The sequence below is a fragment of the Cherax quadricarinatus genome, chromosome 14 (genome assembly GCF_038502225.1).
Source record: "Cherax quadricarinatus isolate ZL_2023a chromosome 14, ASM3850222v1, whole genome shotgun sequence".
NCBI classification, from domain to species: domain Eukaryota; kingdom Metazoa; phylum Arthropoda; class Malacostraca; order Decapoda; family Parastacidae; genus Cherax; species Cherax quadricarinatus.
This window is the reverse complement of record NC_091305.1, coordinates 40,868,537-40,881,122: the sequence shown is the minus strand read 5'-3', so window position 1 is coordinate 40,881,122 and position 12,586 is coordinate 40,868,537. Positions and strand designations below refer to the sequence as shown.

Genomic DNA, 12,586 nt, shown 5'->3' with positions numbered 1-12,586 from the left:
GAACCTTCGGCATCAGTGAGCCATAAAGAAGAGTAACACCAATATCACTGGGAATTACCTAACTGAGTTTCCTGATTCATGAACTCTTGAACCAATGTATGAATTTCATTCTTACTGTGTCACTGCTTAGTTCTTTGTCCTTATAATAGTGAGTGAAGACAATGCTTCCAGAGCAGTATTGCTGTAAGATATAGGTAGCAACTCAGTGCACTGGCAGCCTGTGCCATGTGGATTATATTGTAAAGGAAACTGTCTAATAATTACATAATCTCTTTCACTGAAGATTCACTAGTTATGTAACCCTACATACAAATTCTACATAATATTATACCAAGAAATTAAAAAAAACATTTTCCTCCAGATCACCTGTTAAGTTTTGAGTTATTTGCTCTATTAAAATTAGTTTCATGGGACAGATATATTTGCTAGTAGGCCATATAAGCTGAATATTAAGTCCACAGAATATCTAACACACCAACAACTAATGACACAACCCCGGAGCAAATTTAACAAAATTAATTTCAGATAAAGCATTATGTTCTTCATGTGACCCACTGGTGGTGCCATCTATGGGCAAATGTGGCTGAAAAACATTAATACCAGGAAAGATGTGGTACGGTAGTTAACTTATAACTTTACTATCAAGAAATGATAAGTGAATGTAGACTACTGGTGGCACATCCTACAGATGAATATAATCTAAACAGAATATCTTGTATCCTTAATATACCTTTATATATCTTTAAGACAGACACACACACAATAAACATCAAGTATTTTTATAAGAGTAAGAGCATGTTCTTACATTTAAAGTATAAAACTCAAACCATTATAAATATTATGTGAATGAAATATAAAATAGCAATCTATCATGTACAAAACATTTATAAATTGGGCTAAGTTAAAAGCTCTTTTAGATCTTTTTTTTTTTTTTCAACAAGTCGGCCGTCTCCCACCGAGGCAGGGTGACCCAAAAAAGAAAGAAAATCCCCAAAAAGAAAATACTTTCATCATCATTCAACACTTTCACCACACTCACACATTATCACTGCTTTTGCAGAGGTGCTCAGAATACAACAGTTTAGAAGCATATACGTATAAAGATACACAACACATCCCTCCAAACTGACAATATCCCAAACCCCTCCTTTAAAGTGCAGGCATTGTACTTCCCATTTCCAGGACTCAAGTCCGACTATATGAAAATAACCGGTTTCCCTGAATCCCTTCACTAAATATTACCCTGCTCACACTCCAACAGATCGTCAGGTCCCAAGTACCATTCGTCTCCATTCACTCCTATCTAACACGCTCACGCACGCTTGCTGGAAGTCCAAGCCCCTTGCCCACAAAACCTCCTTTACCCCCTCTCTCCAACCCTTTCGAGGACGACCCCTACCCCGCCTTCCTTTCCCTATAGATTTATATGTTTTCCATGTCATTCTACTCTGATCCATTCTCTCTAAATGACCAAACCACCTCAACAACCCCTCTTCTGCCCTCTGACTAATACTTTTATTAACTCCACATCTTCTCCTAATTTCCACACTCCGAATTTTCTGCATAATATTTACACTACACATTGCTCTTAAACAGGACATCTCCACTGCCTCCAACCGTCTCCTCGCTGCTGCATTTACCACCCAAGCATCACGCCCATATAAGAGTGTTGGTACTACTATACTTTCATACATTCCCTTCTCTGCCTCCATAGATAACATTTTTTGACTCCACATATACCTCAACGCACCACTCACCTTTTTTCCCTCATCAATTCTATGATTAACCTCATCCTTCATAAATCCATCCGCCAACACGTCAACTCCCAAGTATCTGACAACATTCACTTCTTCCATACTCCTCCTCCCCAATTTGATATCCAATTTTTCTTTATCTAAATCATTTGATGCCCTCATCACCTTACTCTTTTCTATGTTCACTTTCAACTTTCTACCTTTACACACATTCCCACTCATCCACTAACCATTGCAATTTTTCTTTAGAATCTCCCATAAGCACAGTATCATCAGCAAAAAGTAACTGTGTCAATTCCCATTTTGAATTTGATTCCCCAAAATTTAATCCCACCCCTCTCCCAAACACCCTAGCATTTACTTACTTTACAACCCCATCTATAAATATATTAAACAACCATGGTGACATTACACATCCCTGTCTAAGACCTACTTTTACCGGGAAGTAGTCTCCCTCTCTTCTACACACCCTAACCTGAGCCTCACTATCCTCATAAAAACTCTTTACAGCATTTAATAACTTACCACCTATTCCATATACTTGCAACATCTGCCACATTACTCCTCTATCCACTCTATCATATGCCTTTTCTAAATCCATAAATGCAATAAAAACTTCCCCTACACATCCCCTACCCACTCTGAAACCTCCTTGCTCATCCGCAATCCTACATTCTGTCTTACCTCTAATTCTTTCAATTATAACCCTAACGTATACTTTTCCTGGTATACTCAGTAAACTTATTCCTCTATAATTTTTACAGTCTCTTTTGTCCCCTTTCCCTTTATATAAATGGACTATACATGCTCTCTGCCAATCCCTAGGTACCTTCCCCTCTTTCATACATTTATTAAACAAAAGTAACAACCAAAGTAACAACCACTCCAACACTATATCCCCCCTGCTTTTAACATTTCTGTCATGATCCCATCAGTTCCAGCTGCTTTACCCCCTTTCATTCTACATAATGCCTCACGTACCTCCCCCACACTTACATTCTGCTCTTCTTCACTCCTAAAAGATGGTATACCTCCCTGACCAGTGCATGAAATTACTGCCTCTCTTTCTTCCTTAACATTTAAAAGTTCCTCAAAATATTCTCGCCATCTACCTAATACCTCCATCTCCCCATCTACTAACTCCCCTACTCTGTTTTTAACTGACAAATCCATACTTTCCCTAGGCTTTCTTAACCTGTTTAACTCACTCCAAAGTCTTTTCTTATTTTCATTAAAATATCTTGACAGTGCCTCTCCCACTATCATCTGCTCTCCTTTTGCACTCTCTCACCACTCTCTTTACCTTTCTTTTACTCTCCATATACTCTGCTCTTCTTATAACACTTCTGCCTTGTAAAAACCTCTCATAACCTACCTTTTTCTCTTTTATCACACCCTTTGCTTCATCATTCCACGAATCACTCCTCTTTCCTCCTGCCCCCACCCTCCTATAACCACAAACTTCTGCCCCACATTCTAATACTGCATTTTTAAAACTATTCCAACCCTCTTGAACCCCCCCACTACTCATCTTTGCACTAGCCCACCTTTCTGCCAATAGTCGCTTATATGTCACCCGAACTTCCTCTTCCCTTAGTTTATACACTTTCACCTCCCTCTTACTTGTTGTTGCCACCTTCCTCTTTTCCCATCTACCTCTTACTCTAACTGTAGCTACAACTAAATAATGATCCGATATATCAGTTGCCCCTCAATAAACATGTACATCCTGGAGCCTACCCATCAACCTTTTATCCACCAATACATAATCTAATAAACTACTTTCATTACGTGCTACATCATACCTTGTATATTTATTTATCCTCTTTTTCATAAAATATGTATTACTTATTACCAATTCTCTTTCTACACATAGCTCAATTAAAGGCTCCCCATTTACATTTACCCCTGGCACCCCAAATTTACCTACTACTTCCTCTATAACATTTTTACCCACTTTAGCATTGAAATCCCCAACCACCATTACTCTCACACTTGATTCAAAACTCCCAACGCATTCACTCAACATTTCCCAAAATCTCTCTCTCTCTCCTCTACACTTCTTTCTTCTCCAGGTGCATACACGCTTATTATAACCCACTTTTCACATCCAATCTTTATTTTACTCCACATAATCCTTGAATTAATACATTTATAGTCCCTCTTTTCCTGCCATAGCTTATCCTTCAACATTATTGCTACTCCTTCTTTAGCTCTAACTCTATTTGAAACCCCTGACCTAATCCCATTTATTCCTCTCCATTGAAACTCTCCCACCCCCTTCAGCTTTGTTTCACTTAAAGCCAGGACATCCAGCTTCTTCTCATTCATAACATCCACAATCATCTCTTTCTTATCATTTGCACAACATCCACGCACATTCAGACTTCCCACTTTGACAATTTTCTTATTATTATTCTTTTTAGTAATCTTTACAGGAAAAGGGGTTACTAGCCCATTGTTCCCAGCATTTTAGTTGACTTACAACACGCATGGCTTACGGAAGAAAGATTTTTATTCCACTTCCCCATGGATATAAAAGGAAAAGTAATAAGACCAAGAACTATTAAGATAAAATCAAAGAAAACTCAGATGAGTGTGTATAAATAAATGTGTACATGTATGTGTAGTGTGACCTAAGTGTAAGTAGTCTTTTAGATACATATATATATATATATGCAAATACAAGTGCAATAAATAATGTTAATGACAGGACAAATCCCACATGGTGACAGAAACAGGAAATAAGAATAATCTGAATATTCTGACCTCCAACTGACTTATTAGCTAAAGAAGACATCAGTCTGAGGTTGAGATATATGTTCAAGTATAATAAATAAATAATGCAATCACCCGATAAACACAGGATCCAAATTCACAAATAATCCACATTTGAGAGAATACTTTAGACTAGTAGTATAACTGCTATTACTACTACCATTTCCCTCTTCTGCTTCCTGACTCGTTTTCTAGTCTTCTCTGTTTTTTCTCGCTCGGCTGTGACTTGATAATAATCCAAGATTGATTGAAACATTATCTATAAAATTTTCTCTCTAAGTGTGGGTTATTTGTCAATTGTTTCAGCAACAGCATAGCAACTTATATTCTTCATGGTCCATATTATTTTTGTAGGCATGATAAATAGAATGCCTTAAGTGTGTAGAATGTTCTTACCTGAAGTAATTTTAATGGTAAAGTTAACTTATTCAAATCGTTGCCACTTGTTACAAGCAGAAACGGCTCAATCATCACCTTCAGGACTTCAGCTGCCGGCAAGACATTTCCGGCTTTTAACAAGCCTTTCACCAGGGAAGCGAACTCATGCTCCTCCCTCCCAGTGAACCAAATTTGCTGCCGTTCAAGTAGTGTAGAAACCAGAAGAGTCTGCCCTGAAAAAAAAAAAAAAAAAGTAAGTTCAATTAATTTAGGAAAATGTAATTATTTTAGTACAGTGGACCCCCGCATACCGTACGCATCGCATACCGTACAATCCGCATACCGGACGCTTTGATCGCAAAAATTTTGCCTCGCATACCGCCCAAAAACCCACTCACCGCCCTTCGTCCGAGATGCGTCCAATGTGCAGCCTGAGCCACGCTCACATGTTCCGCCGGTGGCATTGTTTACCAGCCAGCCTCCGCGGTAACATCCAAGCATACAATCGGAACATTTCGTATTATTACAGTGTTTTTGGTGATTTTTTTCTGGAAAATAAGTGACCATGGGCCCCAAGAAAGCTTCTAGTGCCAACCCTACAGCAATAAGGGTGAGAATTACTATAGAGATGAAGAAAAAGATCATTGATAAGTATGAAAGTGGAGTGCGTGTCTCCGAGCTGGCCAGGTTGTATAATAAACCCCAATCAACCATCGCTACTATTGGTGGTACAGCTGCTGCTACTGCAGTGTCAACTGCTGCTGCACTGTCAGCTGCTGCTGCTGCTGTAGCATCGTCTGCTGCTGCTGTAGCATCGTCTGCTGCTGCTGTAGCATCGTCTGCTGCTGCTGTAGCATCGTCTGCTGCTGCTGTAGCATCGTCTGCTGCTGCTGTAGCATCGTCTGTTGCTGCTGTAGCATCGTCTGCTGCTGCTGTAGCATCGTCTGCTGCTGCTGTAGCATCGTCTGCTGCTGCTGTAGCATCGTCTGTTGCTGCTGTAGCATCATCTGCTGCTGCTGTAGCATCGTCTGCTGCTGCTGTAGCATCGTCTGCTGCTGCTGTAGCATCGTCTGTTGCTGCTGTAGCATCGTCTGTTGCTGCTGTACCACCGTCAGCTGCTGCTGCTGCTGTAGCACCGTTGTTGGTGTGGCTTATTGAGAATACCAAGAAACAATTAACCTGGAGTTTACCTGGAGAGAGTTCCAGGGGTCAACGCCCCCGCGGCCCGGTCTGTGACCAGGCCTCCTGGTGAATCAGAGCCTGATCAACCAGGCTGTTGCTGCTGGCTGCACACAAACCAGCGTACGAGCCACAGCCCGGCTGATCCGGAACTGACTTTAGGTGCTTGTCCAGTGCCAGCTTGAAGACTGCCAGGGGTCTGTTGGTAATCCCCCTTATGTGTGCTGGGAGGCAGTTGAACAGTCTCGGGCCCCTGACACTTATTGTATGGTCTCTTCATGTGCTAGTGACACCCCTGCTTTTCATTGGGGGGATGGTGCATCGTCTGCCAAGTCTTTTGCTTTCGTAGTGAGTGATTTTCGTGTGCAAGTTCGGTACTAGTCCCTCTAGGATTTTCCAGGTGTATATAATCATGTATCTCTCCCTCCTGCGTTCCAGGGAATACAGGTTTAGGAACCTCAAGCGCTCCCAATAATTGAGGTGTTTTATCTCCGTTATGCGAGCCGTGAAAGTTCTCTGTACATTTTCTAGGTCGGCAATTTCACCTGCCTTGAAAGGTGCTGTTAGTGTGCAGCAATATTCCAGCCTAGATAGAACAAGTGACCTGAAGAGTGTCATCATGGGCTTGGCCTCCCTAGTTTTGAAGGTTCTCATTATCCATCCTGTCATTTTTCTAGCAGATGCGATTGATACAAAGTTATGGTCCTTGAAGGTGAGATCCTCCGACATGATCACTCCCAGGTCTTTGACGTTGGCGTTTCGCTCTATTTTGTGGCCAGAATTTGTTTTGTACTCTGATGAAGATTTAATTTCCTCATGTTTACCATATCTGAGTAATTGAAATTTCTCATCGTTGAACTTCATATTGTTTTCTGCAGCCCACTTGAAGATTTGGTTGATGTCCGCCTGGAGCTTTGCAGTGTCTGCAATGGAAGACACTGTCATGCAGACTCGGGTGTCATCTGCAAAGGAAGAAGACACGGTGCTGTGGCTGACATCCTTGTCTATGTCGGATATGAGGATGAGGAACAAGATGGGAGCGAGTAATGTGCCTTGTGGAACAGAGCTTTTCACCGTAGCTGCCTCGGACTTTACTCTGTTGACGACTACTCTCTGTGTTCTGTTAGTGAGGAAATTATAGATCCATCGACCGACTTTTCCTGTTATTCCTTTAGCACGCATTTTGTGCGCTATTACGCCATGGTCACACTTGTCGAAGGCTTTTGCAAAGTCTGTATATATTACATCTGCATTCTTTTTGTCTTCTAGTGCATTTAGGACCTTGTCGTAGTGATCCAATAGTTGAGACAGACAGGAGCGACCTGTTCTAAACCCATGTTGCCCTGGGTTGTGTAACTGATGGGTTTCTAGCTGGGTGGTGATCTTGCTTCTTAGGACCCAGAGGATTTGCCACCCAGGATAACCCAAAAAAGTCAGTGTCATCAAAGACTGTCTAACTTATTTCCATTGGGGTCCTTAATCTTGTCTCCCAGGATGCAACCCACACCAGTCGACTAACACCCAGGTGAACAGGGAAAAACGCCTGGAACTAGTGCTCATATTGGTGAATTTAAAGCCAGCAAAGGTTGGTTTGAGAGATTTAAGAATCGCTGTTGCTGGATCAGTCAGCTGTTGCTAGATCAGTCAGCTGTTGCTGGATCAGTCAACTGTTGCTGGATCAGTCAGCTGTTGCTGGACCAGTCAGCTGTTGCTGGACCAGTCAGCTGTTGCTGGATCAGTCAGCTGTTGCTGGACCAGTCAGCTGTTGCTGGATCAGTCAGCTGTTGCTAGATCAGTCAGCTGTTGCTGGATCAGTCAGCTGTTGCTGGACCAGTCAGCTGTTGCTGGACCAGTCAGCTGTTGCTGGACCAGTCAGCTGTTGCTGGATCAGTCAGCTGTTGCTGGACCAGTCAGCTGTTGCTGGATCAGTCAGCTGTTGCTGGACCAGTCAGCTGCTGCTGCACCACGGTCAGCTGCTGTTGCACCATCAGCTGTCTCTGAACATGACTCGTCCTGAACCTGTCCGTCCAGCCTGAGCGCCTGCCTTGCCGTCAGTGTTTACAAGCCAGGGTGGCCGGTTGCATGCATACATTCGATACATTTTGTATTATTCCATTATTTATAGTGCTTGTAACTGCTAAATAAGCCACCATGGGCCCAAAGAAAGCTTCTAGTGCCAACCCTGTGGTAAAAAGGGTGATAAATACTATCGTACCACAGTCAGCTGCTGCTGCACCACAGCTGCTGCTGCACCATGGTCAGCTGCACCACAGCTGTTGTTGCTGCACCACCATCAGCTGTATTACTCGAAGATGTGGAGAGAGTGTTGTTGGTGTGGCTTAACGTGAAACAATTACCGAGAAACAATTAACCCCGGAGGGTTAGCCACCCAGGATAACCCAAGAAAGTCAGTGCATCATCGAGGACTCTAACTTATTTCCATTGGGGTCCTTAATCTTGTCTACCAGGATGCAACCCACACCAGTCGACTAACACCCAGGTGAACAGGGAAAAATGCCTGGAACTAGTGCTCATATTGGTGAATTTAAAGCCAGCAAAGGTTGGTTTGAGAGATTTAAGAATCGTAGTGGCATACACAGTGTGATAAGGCCTGTTCTGGAAGAAAATGCCAAACAGGACCTACAGTACTCAGGAGGAAAAGGCACTCCCAGGACACAGTGTCTCATCAGTCATTGCTGCATCTTCAATAAAGGTAAGTGTCATTTATTCTTCATTTAGTAGAGTAGTACATGCACAATATATATTGTGCATGTACTACTCTACTATTGTGCATGTATCCTTCTCTTTGTGTGTAGGAAAATGTATATTTCATGTGGTAAATTTTTTTTTTTCATACTTTTGGGTGTCTTGCACGGATTAATTTGATTTCCATTATTTCTTATGGGGAAAATTCATTCGCATACCGAACATTTCGCATAACAACCAGCCCTCTTGCACGGATTAAGGTCGCTATGCGGGGGTCCACTGTAACTACTTTCTCCAAATGAGATTGAAAATAGTTAATCACAGGTATAAAATGTACAGCAATGATTACAGGAACTGCACTTTCTCTGACGGAGAGAATAAATAATACTGAAAACATTTACTCAGAGGTCTTATAACAAACACGAGTATAGTAGATTCCCTACAGTGACAATACATCCATGAAACCTAACTCGATATAATTTATGCACAAAGTTACACCTGACGTGATGCCTTAATCTCTAAAGCCTCATACAAATAGAGAGCCATCAGGTTAAACATGTTATGGGGTGAGGGGACACATGTTATCTAAAATCAGTACTATAACCAAACTGAACTTTAAATATAGTTTTTGAAATTTCTGCTAAACATAGTCACCTATAAATTCATCCTATGAATATTTATGCACAAACTGTGTGGAATAACTGGCTTCACACATTAATAAAGTAAAGAATCTTCATTCACGGGGTAGTCACGGTACATAAGATTCCCAACTTACAGCCACCAACTTACAAGCATTCACACTTGCAAACAGTAAACATACGAACCAATTAATACTTTATAATAGCGGAGCCACAATGCCAACACATGAAACATATCTTTCCTTTATACTATTATTTTCTATAAGCAACTTGTTCATAAGTTGAAATGCAAGGAAAGTAACCTGCTCATAAGTTGAAACAAGAAGATAAAATTCATGAGTTATGTACATCATGTAAGGTAAAAGGACACGAGTGCAACTAATGTGACATTTTTATTGTGGCAACGTTTCGTTCTCCAGGAGCTTTGTCAAGCTGTTACCATAACAGCTTGACAAAGCTCCTGGAGAGCGAAACGTTGCCACAATAAAAATGTCACATTAACTGCACTTGTGTCCTTTTACTTTACATATTGTCGGAAATTCTACCAACACTATTATGTACATCATGAATGTATGTAATTTATTGTATTCCTCCCAATGCACATCATGTACATACATTACTACACTTCTCCCATAGTAATAATCACTTAAGACCCTACAAACAATTGCTTGGCACACAACAATCAACTAGGGCCTACAACTACTCAATAAACTCACCTGTAGGTAAAAGAGCATGGCACACTTGTGGAATGGCTGCCAGAGCCTGTACCATAATTGGCACTAAGCCGGATAAGCTCACTGCAAGTGTTACAGCTTGCTTCACTACTGCTCTTCCAGACTGTAAACACAGCCAAACATGTCTTTCTGAAGCCTGAAGAAACAAAACGGAAGTTTGCTATTTTTTTTCACAGCAGTAATAAACTTGATATTAACATCAACCACCCAAAATAAATATGAAATGAGACTACAAATATAGCTATTATAACAGCAGTACTATAGTACAGTGATGTGCTGTAATTCTGTGGTAATGTACAAAATTTACAGAAATTTTACTTACCTTTTTTGGTGGGGATTTGAGGTGTAAACTACTGAACTGTGATAAACAGTGGTAAGCCAGAGCAACTTTCATTTTAAGTCAGAAGAACTCTAAAGCTCTACTAGATAGCTTCAGTGGATGAGACTTTTATTCTGACACCTTGCATAGTTCGGTTATCATGTGTCAAAATAATACCGTACTATACAATACTGTAATGCTCAAGGTATTATTATAATGTGTCTTAATGTACTGCATTCCAACAATACAGTTAAATGCATCGGATCACAAAAATACTTAGCTGTTTGCTTAGTACAAATCAATGCACAAGAAACTCTTACAAACTTTGATCCATTCTCTCTAAATGAAGTGGTTTGGCCATTTAGAGAGACTGGATCAAAGTAGAATGACATGGAGAGCGTATAAATCTGTAGGGGAATGAAGGCGGGGTAGGAGTCGTCCTTGAAAAGGCTGGAGGGGGAAAGTAAAGGAGGTTTTGTGGGTAAGGGGGTTGGACTTCCAGCAAGCATGCGTGAGCATGTTAGATAGGAGTGAATGGAGACAAATGGTTCTTGGAACCTGACAATCTGTTGGAGTGTGAGCAGGGTAATACATGCATTTAGTGAAGGGATTCAGGAAACCGGTTATTTTTATATAGCCAGACTTGAGTACTGGAAATGGGAAGTACAATGCCTGCACTTTAAAGGAGGGGTTTGAGATACTGGCAGTTTGGAGGGATATGTTACAGCACATCTAAACTGTTGTATCTGGGTACCTCTGCAAAAACAGTGATTATGTATGAGTGAAGTGAAAGTGATGAATGATGATGAAAGTATTTTCTTTTAGGGGATTTTCTTTCTTTTTGGGTCACCCTGCCTTGGTGGGAGACGGCCGACTTGTTGGGGAAAAAAAAAAAATTGTAGTAAGAACCCCAGTATCCACTGATTTGGAATCTGCAGTTTCAGTTATCCACTGTTTATTGTGGCCCAAAAATACTTCAATGACTAAGAGAAGCTGTGAAGTGCTTCCCATCAGTGAAGAAGTGATAATTCTCCACTTATTGTGCATAATTTACCAATTAAACTTTACAATAGGTATGCATAGGACTTATATATAGGGTTTGCTACTATCCACGGTTTCGGTATCCACAGCAGGCCCTTGGAACGTATCCCCCGCAGATACAGGGTTCCTACTGTACTAGTAGAGATTTTTAGTACAGCTGTAAATAAACAATGTACCATATATAAGGTAAAGAAAAGATAACTTTTATTTTGAAATGTTTGGATCTGCATTCATTATGAAGTCACAAGCATAATCTACTTTTGGAATTAACATTGATAGTTCATCCAATTGTCCTGGCCCTAAGCAAAACAAAGCTGAAGGGGGTAGGGGAGTTTCGGTGGAGGGAAATAAATGGGATTAAATCTGGAGAATCTGAGAGAGTTAGAGCTAAAGAAGGGGTAGCAATAATGTTGAAGGATCAGTTATGGAAGGAGAAAAGAGAATATTAATGTGTAAATTCAAGGATTATGTGGATTAAAGTAAAGGCTGGATGCGAAAAGTGGGTCATAATAAGCGTGTATGCACCTGGAGAAGAGAGGAATGTAGAGGAGAGAGAGAGATTTTGGGAGATGTTAAGTGAATGTATAGGAACCTTTGAACCAAGTGAGAGAGTAATTGTAGTAGGAGACCTGAATGCTAAAGTAGGAGAAACTTTTAGAAAGGGTGTGGTAGGTAAGTTTGGGGTGCCAGGTGTAAATGATAATGGGAGCCCTTTGATTGAACTTTATATTTAAAGGGGTTTAGTTATAGGTAATACATATTTTAAGAAAAAGAGGATAAATAAGTATACAAGATATGACGTAGGGCGAAATGACAGTAGTTTGTTGGATTATGTATTGGTAGATAAAAGACAGTTGAGTAGACTTCAGGATGTACATGTTTATAGAGGGGCCACAGATATATCAGATCACTTTCTAGTTGTAGCTACACTGAGAGTAAAAGGTAGATGGGATACAAGGAGAATAGAAGCATCAGGGAAGAGAGAGGTGAAGGTTTATAAACTAAAAGAGGAGGCAGTTAGGGTAAGATATAAACAGCTATTGGAGGATAGATGGGCTA

General features: G+C 40.8%; 1 protein-coding gene across 2 annotated transcripts in view; it reads right to left on the bottom strand.

Moving 5' to 3' along the window:
• Positions 1-12,586, bottom strand: part of LOC128698468 (uncharacterized) — a 113,894-nt gene that overhangs the window by 72,212 nt on the left and 29,096 nt on the right. Inside the window, exons 4-5 of one of the 2 annotated variants that reach the window (XM_070084973.1) lie at positions 10,150-10,303; positions 4,929-5,143 (exon numbers count right to left, since the gene is read on the bottom strand). In XM_070084973.1, coding sequence (XP_069941074.1) covers positions 4,929-5,143; positions 10,150-10,303 — 369 coding nt within the window. The remainder of the gene's footprint in view (positions 1-4,928; positions 5,144-10,149; positions 10,304-12,586) is intronic. The other variant, XM_070084974.1, reaches the window with a different exon arrangement.